Source organism: Eurosta solidaginis, chromosome 3, assembly GCF_040869045.1.
Source record: "Eurosta solidaginis isolate ZX-2024a chromosome 3, ASM4086904v1, whole genome shotgun sequence".
In the NCBI taxonomy this organism is placed as follows: Eukaryota; Metazoa; Arthropoda; class Insecta; order Diptera; family Tephritidae; genus Eurosta; species Eurosta solidaginis.
Window position 1 is genome coordinate 131,437,879 of NC_090321.1, and position 22,857 is coordinate 131,460,735.

General features: G+C 36.5%; 1 protein-coding gene across 13 annotated transcripts in view; it reads right to left on the reverse strand.

Moving 5' to 3' along the window:
• Positions 1 to 22,857, reverse strand: part of shot (dystonin-like protein short stop) — a 1,374,398-nt gene that overhangs the window by 376,205 nt on the left and 975,336 nt on the right. For all 13 annotated transcript variants that reach the window (XM_067773043.1, XM_067773042.1, XM_067773040.1 and 10 more), the window contains 3 exons: positions 14,668 to 22,133; positions 10,261 to 10,486; positions 8,245 to 10,204 (listed from right to left, as the gene is read on the reverse strand). In XM_067773043.1, coding sequence (XP_067629144.1) covers positions 8,245 to 10,204; positions 10,261 to 10,486; positions 14,668 to 22,133 — 9,652 coding nt within the window. The remainder of the gene's footprint in view (positions 1 to 8,244; positions 10,205 to 10,260; positions 10,487 to 14,667; positions 22,134 to 22,857) is intronic.

Below are 22,857 nucleotides of genomic sequence, written 5' to 3' on the forward strand. Positions count from 1 at the left end.
ACAACAACAATTAAAACATGCATTAGGCGAACAGGAATTTGACCAGTTCATCACCAAACAAAAAATTCTGGGTAAGAAGATAGCAAAAGAGAAAGAAGCAACACTAGAAGCGAAAATGAAAAAACTTAAATACGAAAAAATAAGAAAACTAGGAATCAACATAAACAGCAATTGGTTTGTGAACAAAACCAACATCGAATTTCCCGAAGATGTGATGTGGCTGCTATCCCTGGGACGAAAATTCACACTACCTACAACAAATACTAATTTTTCACCCATACATACAATTGCAGAAATAGAACAAGTAATTCAAACTATAGATAACGAAAAAGATAAAGAAGTCGCGAGAAGCCAAGTTAGCCACAGAATCTTACAGTTCAAAAGTAATATAAAACAAAACTCAGCCGAAAAATTTATCATAGAGACATACAACAAAACTAGAACATTTTTACATTTACACAGAGACAACATAGTTATTACGGATGCGGATAAAGGAAATAGAACTGTTGCGCTATACAAGACAGACTATATGGAAAAAATGAACCAACTACTAGGCGACAAGAACACATACAAAGTCGTCAGAGTCGATCCCACAACAAAACTGCAAAAGAAAAACAATAGCATTGTGAACGAATTATACAAAGGAAAGCACATAAACTACAGAGAAAAACAACAGCTCGCAAGCTCGGCAGCAACCGCACCGAGACTTTATGGTTTACCCAAAATCCACAAACCCGAATGCCCCTTACGTCCAATTTCGTCTTCTATAAATGTTCCATGTTATGAATTGTCCATATATTTAGGAAAAATCTTGACGCCACTAATATCAGAAGACTACAACATTAAAAATTCATTTGACTTGCAAAATAGATTAGCTGATGTAAATGTATGCAATGATGATGTGTTAGTATCGTTCGATGTCGTCTCGCTCTTCACCAACATACCGACGGCTTTAGCAATAAAGATAGTCATGAAAAAATGGGAAAAAGTCCAACAACACACAAACATACCGAAAAACAAATTTTTAACCATATTAGAGTTCTGCTTAAAAGAAAATAACTATTTCATGTACAATAACAATATTTACCAACAAACATTTGGAATGCCGATGGGTAACCCACTTTCCCCCACCATAGCGGACATTGTGATGGACGACCTTATACACAATATGTACTCTGAGCTGAACCAACAACAAAACACTGGTATCAAATTTCTTGTCAAATACGTAGACGACGTATTTGCAATAATAAAACGAAGTGACACGGAAATTATCTTAAGTACACTGAACAAATACCACAATAGACTGCAATTTACCATTGAAATGGAAAAAAACAACAACATCCCCTTCTTAGACACCCGCATATATAGAGCTAACAATAAAATTATACTTGACTGGTACACAAAACCTACATCGTCTGGTCGCCTAATAAATTTCCTTTCATCACAACCCTTTAAGTATAAATTAAATACCGCCAAAAATTTTATACATAAAGTACTGACCATCAGCAATCAATGTTTTCATAACGCTAATATAGAAAAAATCAAAATGACGCTAAGAAGTAACAATTATCCCAATAAATTAATATGTAATCTAATTGACCGTAAACAACAAGAATTAATAAATATTCCCACACAAACCACAACGAAAGAGTCGCCGGATGAGCCAAAACAATATTTTAGTACGACCTATATTCCCAGGCTCTCAGAAAATCTAGCACAACACATAACAAAAAACCCAAAAGTAACACTGGCTTACAAATCAAACCACACTCTATCAACATTCTTTACAAAAACAAAAAGCCCGATCGACATACAACAACAAAGTAACGTGGTATACCAAATAGAGTGCAAAGGAAATGAAACTGAACATTGCAACAAAATATATATTGGCACTACGAAGAGGGCGCTAAACACACGACTTGCAGAGCACCAAGCCGATATCAACAAAGAAAAACACAGCACGGCGTTATCACAACACGCGGTAAACAACAGACACACAGTAGATTTCACAACAACAAAAATAATAGACAAAGAGACGAGAGAAAGAACAAGGTACACACTCGAGAGCCTAAGAATAATGCAAAACAGAGAAAAGGCAATGAACAAGAAAGAAGATACACAAGACATAGCCGCGACTTACTTATTATGCCTATGACACAGATAATTAGTTTTAGTTTGACAAGTTTACCATATAGTGATGGTAGCGTTTAATTAATTTTTTTGTAAAGTAATAATAAAATCGTTTTTTAAATACCAATGTGAGTGAATATAAATAATTGTTTGTGAAGTAATATTTCATGTAAAATTCAAATTTATAATTGTGCAAAACTTTGTTTGAAACTATGTAATTTAGACCGTGTAATTTTATTTCTAATGTTGTTTTTGTCTTTTGTATTTTGTTATAAACAAATATAGACCGCCCCTGAAGAAGATAAGGATAATTATCGAAACGTTGGGCTAAATGGTGGAATAAATAACATTTTATTTGCACTTGACCCTAATAGATCAGTAAAGCTGGAAAACTACATATAAATTAATAAAACTGATCGGAAATTACCATTAAATTGATACAATATTTAATTTAACTTTATTTTCTGAAACAAATACAATTAGCGTTGTGAATTTAATTCAAATCATAATTTTAATAAATTTATACCCTAAGTTATTAGCAATAACAAATTTCTAACCAAAACTAGAAGTCTCGAAATTAATTCATTAAAACAATATATTTTGGGCAAAACGAAGTTTGCCGGGGTCATCTAGTGTACTATATTTAGTTTCTGACGCTGAGAGCTTTTTGGAAAAGAAACCTATTGGCTCTGATTTGCCATTCAAATGTTGCTGTATGACACCACCAATCGCTGTATTTGATGCATCAACATTCAAAGAAAGCTTTGCATCTTTATTAATATCGTAGATGCAAATCTTTCTTTACCAAACTCCGCGTCACACAGGGCACACGTGAAAATTAATTTTTACCCTGAGGACGGTTACCGTGGAGTAACCGAAATATATTGGTTAGAAAAGAAAAACACTTGTGTTTTATTTTTACGAAAGTTGACCTAAAGCCAGCCTAACAACAAAGTTTAGTTACACAAACGTCGCCAAATAATTTTATTTAAATTATTCAATAATATCGTAGATGCAAATTTTTCTTTGATACGTTCAAATGCTTTAGTTGATGTGTCTTCCCAAATTAATACTTTGTCCCGTTTCTTATTCGTGTTATTAATTAAATTATATATTGTATTTCTATATACAGCAAGATTCGAAATATATCGATGATAATAGTTTATCATTCCAATAAACTTTTGAGCCTGTTTCAAAGATTTCGGAAGCTGAAAACTACGAATTGCTGCTACTTGTTCATCTGATGGTCTAATACCAGAACCGGAAATGCTGTGCCCTAAAGAATCAATATTAGTAACTCCAAAGATACATTTGCTAGGTTTAATGTTTAAACCGTATTCCGATAAACACTCGAAAAGTATGCGCAGATCCCTTAAATGTTCCTTTTCATCCTTACTTGCGATAAGGAAATCATCAACGTATGCAAATGCGAAGTCTAGACCACTTACAACTTCGTTTATAAACCTATGAAAATTTTGGGACGAATTTCTCAACTCAAAGGGCATACGTAAGAACTCAAACATACAGAAGGGTGTTGTTATTGCCGTTTTATATATGTTTTCTTTAGCCATTGGTATCTGATGATATGCTTTTACTACATAAATTTAGGAAAACACGTTTTTTTTTTGCGAAGATTCATATTGTAATCATGGATATGAGGCAAAGGATAACGAGCGGGTACTGTTGCTACGTTCAGCCTACGAAAATCACCACAAGGACGCCAATCATTAACGTCCTTCTTGAGTACTAGATGAAAAGGAGATGCTACGGATGAAATTGATGGCATACAAATTCCAAATTTTAACAAAAAATCGAAACAATTTTATAGGAGCTAAGCGCCTGGGCTTAGAAAACGGAAGACTTCCTTCAGTTTCAAGCCTGTGTACAGTAGCATGCTTAACTGGCTTCATATAATCTGGTTCGGATATCAGAGATGGGAATTCTTTCAATAACTTTGGATATTGGTTATCAACAGAAAAAATTTTGGGAAGAGGGACGTTGGGAAACCAGCTAACATAGGAGAGTTATATCGCCCGATATCTCTCCTATCGCCAGTAGCCAAGACGCTTGAAGCCATTTTGCTCCCCTACTTCAAAGCAAATTTGCAGCTAGCCTGTCATCAGCATGGCTTTCGAAAACTCCATAGCATCACCACCGCGCTAAATTCCATTAGCACCCAGAAAAATTGCAGTTTAAATCAAAACCCCACTATAGAACAGTCTCGTTGCGCTAGACCTATCAAAAGCTTTTGATACGGTCAACCATGGCTCGTTACTGCAAGAACTGGAAGGGTCTACCTTTCCCCCATGTCTTAAAAGGTGGACCGCAAATTGTCTGGGTGGTCGGCAGGCATCGGTGCAACTTAGGAACGAAACGTCAAAACCAAGAAGAATTAAACAAGGGGTGCCACAGGGTGATGCCGCATCCCCACTTTTGTTTAACTTCTACATATCAAAGCTACCTTCGCCACCAGAAGGAGTTACTATCGCTACAACAACAACAACAACTATCGTTTCCTACCCCGATGACTGCACAATAATGGCCACAGGCCCAGGCCCACAGATCGATGAGCTTTGCAACAGAATAAATGGCCATCTCCCTGATCTCTCCAGTTTTTTCACCTCGCGAAACCTGACATTAGCACCGACTAAATCCTCCGCGACTTACTTTTGACCAACTTCCCAGAGCCGTAATAAAATCCTCAAATCTTTTGCTGGCAGTACTTGGGGAAGAGACAAATAAATGCTCATTACCATTTACAAAGCAATTGGCCAGCCGATTGCATGCTACGCGTCCCCTATATGGTCGCCATGCCTAAAAACTACTCACTGGTAAAAGCTACAGGCCTGCCAAAATGCTGCTCTCAGAACCGAAACGGGCTGTCTTCTTATGTCCCCAGAACACCATCTACATAATGAGGCGAGAATACTCCCCATCAGGGAGAGAAATGAGATGCTAAACAAACAGTTCCTGTTGAATACCCAGAATGATTGTACTGACAGTGGGCATGTGAGGTGTATTTTGGGCCAAATATTCAAAAGACGCAAAACCTTAAATATGTGCTATTTAAATTCTCGTAGTCTCACGGCTGCGAAGTTAGATTATCTTTCATATATATTTGATGATAACGTTATTGATTTAATTTGTATTACTGAGACCTGGTTCAGGTCCAGCGTTGATGATCACTCCTATAAAATGGGTAATTATGTATTATTGGGAAACGACAGAAAAGGCAATGTTCGCGGTGGAGGAGTTGCTATATATTGCAAAGGTATTTTAAATCCTAGAATAGTGTATCAGTCAGAGCCTGGAAGTGAAGTGGAAAGCATTTTTTGTTTATATAAGCGACACTCGGACAAAGTGTTACCTGTGTTTACAACCCTAACAGGTCCAACGACCTAACTTACTTATTTAAGAAGTTGACTGAGTATTCTGTAAGTTATGAGCAAGTTATTATTGCGGCGATTTCAATATAGACATTCTTAGTAGTAACTCCCGTAGCAAATCCTTCATAGACAGCTTTGAATCGTGTGATTTACATATTCTAAATCAATTCGCGACCCGTTTTGCTCCCAACAGTAAACCTAGCCTGCTAGACCTGGTATGTGCTAATAATGTCAATTTCGTAAATCATTTTGACCAACTTCCCATGGCATTTCTGACCATGAAATGCAGGTATTATCGTATGACTTGAAATTTAACACTAAAGAAACTGGCTTTGAATTAAGATATAGGAACTACAACGGTGTTAACTTAGAAGTTCTAAATGAAGAGGCCTCTCGTCTTGATTGGAGTGGATGTGTGTATTTTTCTGTGTTACATGAAAAATTGCAATATTTTTATAACATTGTTAATTACCTCTTTAATGCACATGTTCGCTAAAAACCATAAAAGTTTACAGCAGAAATTTTAAATTTAATAAAAAAAAGCGTGGAAGAGCGTACAGGGAGTGGAAGCGATCTCATAATGCAACCCTTTGTGAAGCTTACCGGGCTAATCTTTGCATCCGCGATGCTAAGGTAGCTTATTTGAATGCTAAGTTTGATGCTAATTTACCTCCTAGAATGATTTGGAAAAATTCTCATTCCTTAGGAGTATCCAAAAAAGATTGTCTTGAGTGCAGCATTGACCCCAATGTTATGAACTCATTCTTTTTACGCGGCCATAATGATAGTGAAACGAATGCTATTATTGTATTGTATTGTATTGTATTTTATTATGAAGATGATTTATGAAGATGATACCGATCATGGTACAATAGCTGTAGCCGGGGTAAAAAGTCGGCCTACCTCAAGTACTTTTGATTTCTCTGTGGTAACTGAGAATGATGTGCTAGGAGCTGTTATGGCTATTAAGTCTAATGCCGTGGGAATCGATGGCATTAGCTTGCGCTTTATCAAACTTATACTTCCCTTTGCCATCTCTTCACTGACACATATATTTAATTTGTCTATAATATCCAGTGGATTTCCAAGTGAATGGAAAACGGCGAATGTTATTCCAGTTTCTAAATTCAAATTCTCCGGATTCCTTCAAATACTTTAGACCAATTAGCCTACTGTCTGCTTTATCCAAAGTATACGAAAAGCTACTATCAGAGCAGATAACTGACCATATTCATGACAACCACTTGCTGTCTGAAGTCCAATCAGGTTTCAGGAAAGGGCATAGCTGTGCTACATCCATGTTGAAGATTCTTGAAGGTATACGCCCAGCTTACGACAACAACGATTTTACGGTATTACTACTTCTAGACTTCTCAAGAGCTTTTTATATTAAATATTATTATTTTTAAAATACTACTTCGCAAGCTCGAAAATTACTATAATTTCAGCCCTTCTGCGATTAAGTTAATGCAAAACTATATCACTGACCGATTCCAGCGAGTTCAGTGCAGTGATAGACTCTCTAATTTAAAGTCCATAACGTTGGGCATTTCACAAGGATCCATCCTAGGACCAATATTGTTTACACTCTTCATCAACGACATAGTCGCCTGTTGCCGCCACGCATCTATACATCTTTACGCTGATGATACCCAACTCCACATGTCGCGACCGATCGGGCTCTCCGAAGACTTATTTGTTAGGCTGAATAATGATTTAAAGCTCATAAGTAACTGGGCTTGCTCAAATAAGCTACATCTTAATGCGTCAAAATCTAAGGCGATTGCAATATCGAACGCAGCATACGATTTAAGAAGCCTTCCTGAAATTTTGCTAAATGATGATAAAATAGGTTTCCAGGGTGTGGATACCAATATAGGCTTCAGAATTAATTCTAGTCTTACTTGTGCTAACCATATCAGCTTTCTCAAGTTTCTTACAGTGAACTTATGTATGGTAACCTTGATTCAGTATCGCTTAACAAACTTCAACTGGACATACATAATGCCGCCCGATTTGTTTTTTCTAAAAGAAAGTGCGATCACATATCTTCGTATGCCGTGCAAATACTCGGGAGTAACGTTTGCAATTTCTTAAAAATGAGAAATCTTTGTTTCTTACACAAACTTTTGCATTCTCAATATCCCCCTTACCTATTTAATAAGCTAAACTTGTGTCAGTCCACTCGAACTTTGAATCTGTTGATACCGGCTTTTAAATACTCGACATCCTCCAGAATGTTCTTTTTCAGTACAACCCGTCTATGGAACTCGCTTCCTTACACTTCCTTACCCTAATTTACATATCTAAAACCTTCATTCTTTAAAACCTTCATCATTCAAAAATATTGATGACAATTTGTGATCGGTCGCACCTATTGGATGGGGCGAAGCACTGCTAAAACAACAACAACAACAATTTGTGAGGGGTTGCGCCCATTGAATGAGGTGAAACACTGTTGACACAACAACTACATCAACAGGTTTCCCATGAAAAGTTAGAAAAATTCGACTTAGCATGTTTTCTTACGAAAAGTCCAGTGCAAAGCAAACAGTTAAAAAATAGTTTTTTTTCATTAAAAAAATTACTTCTAAGCGAACCCGAAGTATACTTCACAAGGCTACAACTCAGCTGGCAGACAAAACTATGAGAAGATAAATTCAAGGTCGAGCAGACATTACAAAGAACAGATCATTTTAAATTGTAAGCCTAGTTTTATTAAACTTACTTAAAAGTGTAGCCTCCAAGCCATTGAGCCATGCCAATAGCTCTTCGATTGTATCATCCAAATCCTTAAGCGATTGTAAATGTTGGTCTAATTGTGTCTCTCTATTAATCGACCACTGGGTGATTTCATCCCACCGCTGTTGAATAAGTGATAACCAATTCTTTATTATTGGGACTGCGTCGGGATATGCTTTATTAATTATTCCCTCTGCGAATTGGAATGTTTGGACCTTCTGACGTTCACGATTTGCCAAATCTTTAATAAAATCACTATGCAGCGCAATCATTTCGCGTGTTATCCTCTCATCGTCAGGAGCATTCTTCGCATAACGCAACTTTTGTTCGGCATGATCTAACCAATCAAATATTGCATGGATCTGCTTATTCAATTTTTCGGCGTCTCCTAGGGCTACCTGCAATCTATCACCTCGTTTCGTAGCTGCTTCTTCTACGTCACTCCAAAGTTTCCGAAGTTCATTTAGCTTTTTACCTACTTCTATATTGTTACTGGATTTTTCGAGTTCTCTGCCGGTTTTCAATACACCTTGCATTTGTGAAGCACGTTTTTCTAAATCATGCTCGATGTGCTTATGATGTTCCATTAAGCCTTGTACAGTCTCTAAATCTCCATGTACTAAACCATTTTCATTTAAACGAGTTTTAGCCTTTTTCAACCAATCAAGTAATTCACTAAGCGCATCAGAAAACTGACCAGATAATAGTAAAGCTTCTTCCATTTTACGCTGTTGTTCGATACTTTTTGACCATACTGTTGTCCATTTCTCTTTAAGATCTGTTAACATTTTAAGGAGAGTTGCTTCATCACTTTTAGGAGCACGTTCCAAAAGACTTTTACCCGATCGCATGGTTGAGTCATAAATCGATTGTTTTGCACTAAGTTGCCTATTAGCATCTTTTAATTTGGTAATAAGTTTTTTAATTTTTAAAGGTTCCTCCGATTTATTCGCCTCGTCAATGATTTGGTCTAGCATTTTATCTGTTTCATTAAGATATTGCAAAATACTATTCCAAGCGTCGTTGAATTCCCTTGCTTCCTTATATCCATGGTCTAATGCACGAGTACGTTCAGCGCATTTGCTCACAACACGCTCCCAACGATGTTGCACAGAGACAAGTAGATTTTTTATTAAAATAACATCTTGCTTTTGACTGAAGTATTTTAAATGAGTTCCCTTTTTATCAAGCAATAACATTGATTCTCGATGGGTGCTAACATCCTTTTGTAAAACTTTATGTTCTTCCATTTGATCCTGAATTGTTCTCAAAACTCTTGACACAGGCGGAGCACTTGACAAATACTTTTCGGCTTGATTTAACCATTCAACGAAAGCTTGAAGTGTATCATGAAACTCTGTAGCTTCTTTAAGAGCAATTTCGAGCTTAATTTTCTTATCAGAAGCGCGAGAAGTAATTGCATCCCATCTTTGTTTCAATGTACGCAATGTGTGTTGCAAATTGCTAGAGGGTACTTTAATCTGATTTTGTCGCTTAATGTATTCCTGCCCTTGAACTTGAATTGTCTCCACCTTTGGTCGATTTTCTTCCAATTCATTAAATACTTCCATAAACCGTTCCAATTGTTCAGTTGCAGTTTCAGGCAAACCACCAACCGGCTTACTTGCACTAATTACAGCATCCACATCACCCAACCAGCCTAGTATATCCTGTACCTCTGCGATATACTCTTGGGCTTCATGTAAGGCTTCTTCTAGTTCATGTTGACGATCGGATGACTTTTGTATTAACATTTTCCATTTCGAATTTAATTTTCGCAGTTTTTCTTGTGTAGTAGAAGCCTCCAAAGTACCCTTTTCGGTTTCTATTAGGTGTCGACCAGCATCATTTAAAGTATCCACTGAGTTTTGATGTGCTTGAATATCATTAGCAATTACTTTTAATTTTGCTAACTCCACTTCCAAAAGCTGCGGATCACCTGGTATCTGAAGTAATAAAAAGGTTATTTATTTAATGAGTATACTTTTGTTTATTAGCTTACCGGTTTTAATTGGTCCAAAGTTACATCGGTTTTATCTATCCATACGAGTAACTCATTAAGCGCATGTTGAAATTGACCTAGATGTAAAAGAGCATGCTCTAACTGCTTTTGACGTTCTACCATATTACGTAGTAATGCTTCCCAACGTTGATTTGCAATAGTGAGTGGCTTACGAATTGATGCAGCTTGCTCAGGAGATGTACGATCCGTTACTTCTACGGCTTGTCTGTAAGTAAATAACAATAATTACAAAAAAATGTATTAACATTTTATACTTTCTCTCTAAAGCCGTTCCTTGGTCGCGTTGGGTGTACGAAAAAAAATTATTTAAGTTTTCTTTTCCTGTTTTCCAATTTTTACTAAAAATTTATGCAGTGTTAATAGTGACCATAAATCGCTATTTTCAAAACCTCCTAAGTTCTTTGTGACCTGCCGAACAGTGGTTAACGTTGTACTGAGACGTGAAAATCCTTATTATCTACGTCAATTTTGTATATATTTATAAAGAAAATTCACTTGTCGAGGTCGTTGATTACATTGTTGAAACCTCCGGTGGTGACCCCAGAATTGTTCAATATGAACCCAATGCATTTTTTAAAAAGTTCAGCCCGTGGATAGCATTTAAATTTATTTTAAATACAGCGCACTCTCGATAACGTGAACTATTTCAAACCAAGGCAGTTCACGTTAACAAAAGTGTTCACGTTTTGGAGTGCCCAAAAAGACTAAGTAAATATATTTTTTCACATTTAAATTCACATTTTATTCTTGTTTTGGTTATATATTAATTGAAAATTAAGTCATGCGATGGTTTTATTTAAAAAAATCAGTCATCTTTTTTTGTATCTTCGGTTTTTCCAAATGCCTATTTTATAATTAGGGGATTCCCCAATTTCAGAACTACTTGAGATCAATGTAAACTATATTCAAATAATTGTAACGTTTATTGTTCATGTTATAGAGCTTTTTGGGTTTGTTCACGTTTTATAGTAGTCAATGCACAAAAATGCCTGTTCACGTTTTGGGGTGTTCACGCTTTAGAGCGTTCACGTTATCGAGCGTGCGCTGTAAATGCCTTTTGGGTAAATGCTAAAGACAACATTTTTTTAAATTTATTAGACATAAAACTTACAGTTTATAAATAACACACTTATAAAGAATAAAACACTCTATAAATCTTATTAGGATATGAAAAGTCCTATAGCAGTTAAAATTCAGCTACCAGCAGATAATTTTACTTCTATCGACTTCTCAAAAGTATAAGCATTATTTAAGTAAAGTACTTATCTTGGAGCAATGGGTAACTTTTCTTTAGATCCCTAAAAACCCAATCTCACGCCAATGGTTAGGCGGTTTGACCGTGGTTCGATCATCGATGAAACCTATGGGAATAAAAAATATTACGAAATTGCCTGATGATGATGGCGGGCGGTTTTCGAAATGGTGCCATCGCAATATGCTAGTATATGTTTTCTTTTTTCCAGTTTTCCTCAATCAAAAAAATAATAATAATTGAATAACAATTATTATTTACCGGAGTTTAGCTCATTAATTCTTAAAAATCTAAAATTGTATTTTTTATAATTTTTTAAACGGTAGTGCAAAGTTTTTTTACAGATTATTGAAAGTGAATGTTTTCCTCCTATTTTCTTATTGAGTTCTGTCTTTTTTCTATATTAGCAGCTGGTATTTTTAACACGGCGATGTCCTGCGAAATATCAATTGCCAGTCTCTGCATCAGCATCATACCTGTTGACAAACTAGTCATTACATACCCCAGAATCGTACCAGATGACATACTAGTCATTAAATGCATCAGGGTCATACCATTTAACACGCTAGTCAGTCCAGTTTTTTATCTGGATCAACCGGCTGAGTTGGTAGGCGCCGTATCTCATCGAAGTGCTTTCGGAGATGTTTATCCTTCTGCGAGGCGAGGCTAGATCAGGCAGTTATTTTCTGGGATTTCCCGCCTTGTGACAATTCAACAAAAGCTCCTTTAAGTTGAGCTCTTTCGCCTCACTATGTAGGTGGTGTTCAGGGGTCATAAAAAGACATGCCGTGGTAGTTCTGAGTGCAGAATTTGGCACGCTACAGCCTTTTCCGGTGTTATTTTTAAGTCAGGCGACCAAGCCGGTGACGAGCATCATTTACGCAGTGGTCTAATATCTTTGTAAGTTGTGCTGTCGGCAAGCGACTTAAGGATTTAGTTGTGGCTTTGTACCTTAGATACGATTTCGGAGGCATGCGCCTTGAAAGTGAGAGTGTTATGGAATGTCACCCCTATGATCTTTGGGTGACTGACAGTCGGTAGGGTAACACTATCGACGTGAATGTCCAATATTTGCGTCATCTTTTCCTTCCACGTCGTAAATAGAGTGGCCGTGGACTTGGTCGGCAATAGTTTCAGATCGCACGAGGTGAAAAAACATGGGTATATAACTATATATGGGTACATAACTATATAGTTTGGAAACTGATTAATCTATTTAGCAGTTGCCATTATTGTGCAGTCGTTGGCATAGGATATGTTGGTATCTCGTTGTGGTTGTGAAGGGAGCTTTGATATGTATACATTAAATAGAATCAGGTATTGGACATCACCCTACACCACCCCTTGTTTAATGCTCCTAGGTTTTGCTCTTAAATTGAACCGACACTTGCCGACCACTCAGATAATCTGCGGTCAGTCTATTTAAACAAGAGGTGAACCTTCTATGTCTGGGAGTAGTACGCGGTGGTTGACGGTTTCAAACGTTTTCGACAAGGATAGTGCCACGTGTACCGTCCTATGATGGAGTTTTAGGTGGCTCAGTCCGTAATATATCAGGATGTTAATGGCGTTAAGCGCGGTAGTAGCGATATGCATTTACGGAAGCTATGCTGATGGCTGGCTCACCGAAGACGTCTTCTTTACTAACTAAAGGAATAATAACAACTCACCATCGTTAGCTGGGTTTTTGGTCTTTGGTAGTGGAATCATCCATTCGATTATTCATTATTCTTTAATTGAAAAGCAAAAACAGAAAGTAGGAAACATGCGTCAGGTAGCTGATGTCCTTATACTCAAGATGTTCTAGCATCGACATAGCTATTCCGTCTGGGCCTATTGATTTAGAAGGTTTGGTCTTTTTGATGGCTTCATTAATCTGCAGAAGTAACGGAGAAATATATTAGTCAGCGAACTAGAATGTTTGCGGACTACTTTGGCTTTGAGCAGGGTAAGAATGATTGCCAAATACGTTTTCTTCGACTTCTTCATATTCATATCTTTAGCCGTTGCTGAGATATTAATTTTTCAACATCACCTACATAAAATTTCGATTGCTTATTACATAAACAAATGACGCCATATTACCACCATTTTCACATCAATAAGTATATGTTCTCTTAATACCCTTTCTGAAAATCCACTAACAGTAGAATTCGGCTAGTGAGTGGACAAAGGGGAGGCACACTTAACGTGTTTCAAATAAAAACATTTGCTTAAGAGGAGAAAAGTTAAAAACTTATCAATGGAAATTAATTTGCCTTGCGGGTGCAGGCCGGAGTTAGCTTATTGTAGAATATTACGGGGCGGATTTGAAAAGAAGCTCGGTCTTAATCTCATCGGTGGTATATCGCACCAAGTTATTATTATTTTTTTAAATTATCATAACAATAAAAGGTTCCAAATATGGTCCAACGTTTGCCTAACTACAAATCAACTTATAAAACATCTGGCACTTTCAGCGCCATCACTATGCAAACCTAGTCAACTAAAAGCAATATAAATTTACCGAGGCATAGTCATGGTAGTTACACAATAGTGAAGTAATATTTGAGTACTTAGCGAGTTAGCTACGTTTCTTACAATATATTGATGTATGTGTAACTTAAAAGTTTATACACATCCAAACTGCCTAAGTTCACGGGTGACATAGTTTTTGTGCACTATACACTAGTCGATCAAAATAGTTTAAAACCCAAAAATTCTGCTAAACAATGTCAGTAAGATTAAAAAGTAAATCCGCTTTGATTAGTTTTTTTTTTCACTGTTGCCTAAGTCCTACTGTAAGTGTGGATCATAATTGTACAGGAAACTTTAAACGAATCGGATAGAGCTGCGCTACTGCATTTATTTACGCGCCTTCTGACAGGAAAAGCGATTGAAATTTATCAAAACTTACTAATTTCTTAAGTTTCAAAAGTGCCTAAGTTCAGCGTAAGAACTTTTATTTCAAAGACGGTTTAACTTTTCACAATTTTTATATTTATGCATTTTGTAAGTATCTATAAACTTTTGGAACAGCTACATTAAATTGACAATTAAGAAGCAAAAACCCCGAATTTCCCAAAATATGCCTAATGTAATTCTTATGGTCGTCAATATACATAAGTTTGCTTTATCATATATTCATATATTACCTATTTAAAGCTTCAACCTCCAACATGTGAGGGTCAACATCTTCCTTGAATTCATTTAGCTGTTCAATTTGTTTCTTAACGCCATCAATGTCAGACCCCACAGGGCCTAAATGCTCGAAATATCGTTCCGCTTTTGTTAAAAACTTTTCTAGATTTTGCAAAGTCTCATGGAATTCCATTGCTTTTTCCATTGCATCAATCAAATTTTCCTCTCGTTTTGCATATAAGGCTGTAATAGTATCCCATGCATTATCTAAGTCTTCAATATGTTTTTTAACTTCTGGCTTATCTGGTTCACCACACATACTAATTAAATTGCTACCATTACGCCGTACTTCTTCAACTTCTGGTTTAGTAAGATCAATTTTGAAACGCACTTCTTGGAGTGCAACTTGTTGCTTCTGAATCTCCTGAGGTTGGGCAGCAGGAGGTTCTTGTGACGATAAAGTTTCTTCCAAATCTTTCAGTGTACCCATTACGTTGTTTAACTGCTCCCAAAATGGTTCAGCCACACTTAAAATATCGTCCAGTGAACTTCCACGATTTTTAGTTGCTTTTTGTACATCATTCCATAACTTGTTAAGTTTTTCTAATTTATATTTGATGTCACGCACTGCAGGGTCCGACTTATTACCTGCTTTTGCAATAACTTCATCAGCCGCTTTTCTAACTGCCGCAAAGGCATCTGAACGTTTCTCCAAATCATCTGTTAAAGCGGCATTATCTTCCATTTGCTCCCTTATTTTCTGTGGTAGAGCTGAGAGCGGATCAAGTTGATTTACTTGATCCACTGTATTTGCCAGTGCTCGCATCATGCCTTCTAATTTATCAGAAAATTTACTCGATTCTTGCAAAGCCTGCTCTAGCATTTGTTGTCTTTCACGTAATTCAAGTCGTAGGGCACTATAACGTGCATTATCAGAGTCAAGAACATCAATTATTTTTACATTATCCTCATCCGACACAAGTGCTCCCAAGGCTTCACCTGTTTTATTAAGTTTATCTAATAAAGGCTTATGTTCAGTAATGGAGAGTAAAAGAAGTTCATTTTTATCTTGTTGCGTAGTTATTTGATCTGGGCGCAATGCTGGCATACTAAACCTAGAAATTTGTTGCTCCATATCATCCAACCAACTAGATAAACCATTATGTGAGTCAGCAAAATGTTCCGATAAAGGTAAAGCTTGTTCCAAAACACCTAATCGTTCTCCGCATAATTGAGCAACACAATCTACGATCTCTCTTAAGTCTTCCAATTTTTCGCGTAGTGCAGCTATGTATTCGCTATGTTGTGATTCTCGTAATATTTTCTTGGATGCAGTGGCTATATCGCGTACACGGCCTTTTTGACTTGAGATGTCATCGTTAATTGAACGATGTTCTTGTAGTTGAAATCGTACTAATTTAAGCTCAATAGCAGGTGGATCGGCTTCACGTAAAGTTGTATCCATGTCTCGGAACCAATCGAGTAATTCATCAATATCTCCTGTAACTTCTTGAACACGTTGATTACTTAAATGGAAACGTTCTGCCTTGCGTTGAATTTGTTCTACGATTGTATCGAAACGTCTATTATCTCGTGTAACAATATTTTCAATTGATGCTGACCCTTCGCCCGGAGAAATTTGACATAGTTGCGGACCAAATAAGTTAATATTATCAATAATAGGACGCATTTCGGTTAATTCTGTTTCAAGACGTAATAAATCAGCATGCGATAACTCACTTGCTGCAAGTGAACTTTCAGCTGTTTGCATCCAATTTAATAAACGTTTATGAGAATCATGAAATTGTTGAACAAGGGGAAGGGCAGTTTTAGATTTTTTAAGAAGATCCCCACCACGAGTTGTTAATTCTCCGTATCGTCGTGGAAGAGCATCTAATTTATCCTTCAACTGCAAAGCTTCATCATTCGATATGTGCTTCATTAACTCGGAGCCTGAATCGACCGTTGACTCAATATTTGGTGCCTGACCAGCTATATTTTCATTCAACTCTACTAAGTGATCCATTTGTTCCATTAACTTTTCCGCATAAACTGGAATTGGTTTAAAGTGTGCAAGTTCTTTTTCCATCCTTTCCATCCATCCAACTAATTCTTGATAAGTTATTACCAAATGTCTTAGTCCTTGTCGGGATTTAGCTAATAAGGAACCAATATTTTCACTAACACCAACTAACCCAGTAAATCGATCAGTGATATTATGCACTTTTTCTCCAAGTTGAATTGCTTCATCTTCACCTACTAATTGCATAAGTTGCCCAGCAACATCTGCTAAATCAGTAAAATCTGACTTTTTAGATAAAATTTCACAATGTAAATCACTGTGCTCGTGAATACGGGTTTGAATTTTCTCTTCATCAGTTGGAACAACTTCCATAATTTTCAACGATCGTTCTACTCCATCTAGCCATAATTCAAGTGGAATTATTTTATCATTGAAAGCTTTAGCAACATCCATTGCTGCTTCTAAATCATGTTCTCTTTGTTCGGCACCATTGGTAAGACAATCGAAACGCTTAACAAGATCATTTAATTGCCCTTCAATCGTATCCCGATCTGACGGATCACTTGCATTAGCAACGTCTTTTCCTAATAAACAAAGTGAAGACATTGAATTTTGCCTATCCATTAACATTTTCTTCAGAAATTTTTGTTCTTGTAGTTGTGCTTTTACAACCTTGTAGTCTGAACTAGGTGGTTTTTGATTTGCCACCATTTCTTCTGTATCAGATAGCCATTTTGAAAGGCCCGACATGGCTTCTTGAAATCTCCCAGATTGCAAAAGAGCAACATCCAAACGACGCTCACGTTCATTCATTAATTCTTTTAAATTGTTCCACTGATCATTTAAAATTTCTAAATCCTTCTCAATGACAGCTGTAGAAACCCCGTTCCCTGCTGATCTAACTAAATCACGACCATCATTGTTCACTTTACCAACATTTTGTGCCAGAGGCTCCACTTTGAGATTTCGGAAATTGCGGAAGTCTTCTTGTTGTCGACGAATTTGATCAAGCTCAGAACTGACCGTTTTTAAACTATTAAATTCTAGCTTAACAGTTTGTAAATTATCTAATACTCGTGTTTCAGCATCGATAAATTTTAGTAAAGCTTGAAGCGTGCTTTGTAAGTTGTGTTCTTGATTGCAACATATATTATCTAAACGATTTAATGTATTACGCAATGAAGATATTTGGCCAGGAATTTGATTTTCTGTAGAAATTCCGGAATCCATTAGATTGGTTGAAGCATGCTCCATATCATTCACCCGATTTGAGACATGTTCTAATTTGAATTTTATGTCAGATAGCTCATCAATTTGTGACTCAACTATTTTAACTTCCCGTCCAGGCGAAGGGAAGTTTTCAATTTTTTGTTTCAAGTTGTTTATATCGATTAAAACGTTCTTAATTTCATCATTTAATTTGAATATAGAAGATGCAGCTGACTGTAATTCACTAACTCGATCACTAAGACGGGTTTTTAGATCAGAAACGCGATCGGACACATTGTCGACTTCATTATTCAAATGATCGGCTTCACCTCCCGCTGCATGGCTTTCTAATACTATACTTTTTGCCATTGAATTCAACTCGTTAAGCGGTTTCTCTAGTTTTATTAATTCATCACGTATAGCTTTAACGCGCTCTAGTAACTTGGGATCCTTTGCAGCACCTCCCAATGCATCATGAGCAGCTAAACGATCTTCACATCTGCCGACGGCATGATCCAAACTCCTAAGATTGTCATTAAAATCAGATAAACGTCGCGAACAATATTCAATATCTTGTGTTTTATTAACCAAGTGATTATTAAGTTGTTCCCATCGATCTTTAATGTCTTCAAGTTCACATTTTATAGGATCTTTGTCAATATCGCAGTAGGTTATAAAAGTTTCACCCAATCCTCTAGTCGTCTCATATTCATTCGAATGTTTCCACACTTCACTGCGAAGAGTTTGAACATCATGCAAACGATTTTCCATATTTGATTTATAGAGTTTTCCAGGTGTTAAGCTCGCTAATTTATCTTCAGCGCCTCTTAGCCATAGTAAGAAAGATTCTGAAGTTTGTGAATATTTTTTAAAATGTTCCATACATGTTTGAAGACGAGAATGTCTTTCGGATATCTCTCTTCGGAGTTTATCCCATAATTGTTGTATTCGTTCCAAGTCACGTTTTATTGTACTATGTTGTTGTCGATCGGATAATTCCTTTCCTTTGTTTATGAGCATTATAATTTCGTGTTCACGTGCCATTACCTCGCGATAAATTGGTTCATGGGCATCAATTTGGTGTTGTAATGCAGGCTTGTGCGCTGATAGAAGAAGTTTTTCAGATAAATTTGATAGTTCTCCACTTAACCAACCAAGCATTTTGGTGCAATTTTCGGACAAATGACGAGTATCTCTTAAAGATGCTTCAGTTTCAGCTTTTTTCGTATCCAGCTTTCGTTGTAAAGTCTGATATTGTTTTGCTAATGCAGCAACCCTCGAATTTACATCAGCTCGAGAAGCAGAGTCACCAAGTATATTACAAAGTAATACAGCAGACTGCTCTGCATCGGCTAATAGAGATCGTTGACCCTCTAATTGCCGTTCTAGATTTTCAATTTTACGTAAATTTTCTTGATGATCACCTTCAGGTGATAATTCATCCAAATTATCACTGATACTTTGCAACGCTTCCCGTAATCTATTAACAGCAGCGTCAAACTCTTTACTACTATCAGCTGCCCCTCCTAAATTATTTGCCCTATCATCCAAGCGAGCTACTAGGTCATCCCATCTGGTTGTTATTTCATTAAGCTTTTTCTCTATTACAGATGTTTCAGAAGGATTCGATATCCGATTTAAAACGTCATGGCCAATTTCTTGAAAATGATTTAATTGGGGCTGTTGGGTTCTAAATTCTTCACGAAGTACTTGTACTTGCTGTACTTGACTTTGCACCATCCTTGAGTCTGTTGAAATAGGGCCGAGAACAGTTAAAATTCTTTCCTTGCTGTGCAACCAATTTGTTAAATTATTGTATGAATCGAAGAAGTCTCGAAGTTTTTCAGAAAATTCAATACGGCTCTTGCATAAGTCGCTTAAATTTTTCCATTTTTCTATAATACTATCACTTTCTTGTCGCAACTCTTCTGCTCCAGTTACATCAGACTTACGACGAAGTATATCTTTAAGTTGTGCCTTGGTAGTGTCTAATAAACTTTGCTTTTCATACATATCTTCGAGAATTTTTCTAGTTTGTTTAATACAAACTTCAGCTTCATCTTTCTTCGACGCAGATTCTTTTGGAACTTGTCGCTGAACGCGGTCTAAAAATATTGACAATTTTTTTAAATTTTCATATTGTTTTCGTACTTCATCCGTCATAGTATCGATCTCGTTTTGTCGATCTGTTAAACGAACACCAATTAAGCTGTAGCGATTATTAATTTCTTTCAATTGCCGCTGAACTGAAGATAATTCAGAAATTTGGAAACCATCTTGGGATGATCTACGACTTCCAAATCCACTTGAGCTAGGAGATAATGGTGACATAATACTACCCTTATTAGGGCTTGGACTTCTACCATCTGCACGCATGGGACTTACTCGTTTAACAGTACTATATGTTAGCCCCTTACGACTAAGACTTTCTGGATGAGAAAGTGCGTCATACTGAGCACCAGTATCATTTAACTTATCGATTTTTTCACTAAAATCTCTATGTTTATGTAAGAGTGGCTTTAATTCATCACGTTGTTCTTTTATTATTTTTAAATCGATGGCAACTGGACTCATTCTGCTTAGTATGGTTTCCATATACGTTAACCATGAAACCACTTCTTCTTTCATACTTTCATATTTTATTTTTTGTTCTGACTTGAGCTTAGAAAGTTTTGATTTCTCATCCAAAGTAAAGTTTATATTTCGCCATAGATTTTCAAGCGCATTTATTCGATCCCGCAGTGAACTAGTATCAGTGACGTCGCGTTGTCCAATTAAATCTTTGCATTTCGTAAGACAACTCTGGTATGCAGAAGTTTTGTTTTCTTTTTGTCGCCCAACATCTTCCATGCGAGATAACAACTTGTCGATTGGCAGATTACTTGAATCTCGACTATCAATCATTTCTTGTATATTATACAAATCACGTTCAACAGTTGACATTTCTTCCAAACACTTTTGCAGTTGGCTATATATACTATCTAAGAATTCACCCCGCTTGTATAACTTGTCTACAAGTTTATCTACCTTATCTGCTACTGCTTTTAAATTGGATTCAACTTTCTTAGCAATACGAGCATTAGACGCAGCATTCATAAGATTTTGTGCTGATGATTGAACACTGTCAATTGTTGTTTGATATGAATTAATATCTGCCAAGAGAGCTTTATGCTCACGTATTTGCTCTTGTAAACGTTCTTTAATGAGTGATGCCGGGCGAAGTTGTAATTTGAATTTATCGTCGGCTTTATTTACCAAAAGTGCTAAATTTTCAAGAGCATCTTGAACGCCTTGTGATTCAACCAAAGTTTTATCGAGTACTTTACAATGGTCACCAAGGGTATCAAGCATTTTTTGATATTTCCCTTTTAATTCCATGACAGGCAATTCTAAATTCTTAGCTTCAGATGGACTAAGTTGACTACCCAATATTTTAAGTAAATCGTCCAATGTTTGGTCAATATTATCTATTAAGCGCCCATTGGATAGCAATTCATTGTGAAGTGTTTTTGCGTCATTCATTTGATCATGAGCAGCTTTTGTATCCACAGAAATTGGTTCTGATAAGAGACGTGAAACTCTAGGTTGCATATTACGAATCCACTCACTGGCTTTATCAATGGCATTTCTGAATTCTCTTTGACACGCGTTCAATCCGGATATACGGTCTTGAAGGGAGTTTGCACGATGCAACAAATCTTTGTACTGTGTTGAAATTAATGAAACTTCTTGACGAATCGGACTTTCTGCATTAGATATTGGTTCTATATGAGGTAAACGTTCGGGTAACGATGTACGAAATTCGTTTAATATTGATAAAAATTCTTTGCTACCGTCCACAAATCGTTGTGCTGACATAGTTATAAAACGCAAATCAGCTTGATGACCTATTACGTCGTTTACGAACTCACGTATTGATTCACTATTTGATGATATATTTTTTAAGTCGACTAAAGATTGCTCTTTGTCTTCAAGTTTGCGTCGGGCTTCTTGTAACCAGCTAAAGAAAATATTCAATTCCCCACATATCTTAGTCAATTCATCCCGCACTGTTTCCAGCCGTCGTAGTAATCGCGATGCCCGATCACTGACACGATCAACACGTGCACGTAATTCTCGGCCAGCATTTTCTAACGTTGACACCTCGGGAGCGGAAAGAACGTCTGCACCAGTCAAAACTATCTGACGAATTTGTTCTAGACATGAAGAAACTGGTCTTTGTTGGCCGTCAATTTCCTCTTTTATTTGCTATAAATTAAAAAATGAATATAATTATATTACTAGTACGTGTTTCAGTATGTACATATATATGAATGTATGTATTTATCATTATTAAGATGTGGTAAAAAAGTAGTTCTTTGTAAGGCAGTGATTTAAAATAAATAAAACCTGTTGCCCCTGAGATATAAGGACTCCAAGACAAAGAAGAGGAAGATATTGGTAACGCAACGCGAGTGTGCCGGCTTTATTTGTTCTCTATTCGATGTGGACGTTGAAACTCTCTAGTTGGACACAGTACACTCAATTTTTATTCTCAATAAAATTTAAGATTGTGTAGTAGTGTAGACTTCTTCTACTATCACTAAAAAAATTACTGGTAATGAAAAGACTAGGGTAGTCCAATTCATTCCCGTGTCGTGTTTTACGTTTCGAAATGTAAAACCATTTCTTAAAAAGCATTAGCTCGAGAATGCCGAATTGAATTAATTAGAATGGGTCGATTTATTGACCGATATCGCGCCATCGATTTTTCGATAGGATTTGGGCTCAGGAAAAAAAGTTCCACTACAAAAAAAATTTTCGAGCCTGCGAAATTTCATTTTTTTGACTTTTTTCGAATTTGATTTTTAAGGAATTTTTCATGACCTACTAAAAAAAATTTCGTTTGATTGTAAACTTTTCAAAAACTGTTATCGACAAAGTTTTTAGCGGACATTTTTGGGTCGGACAGGGTATACATATGGGGAAATCC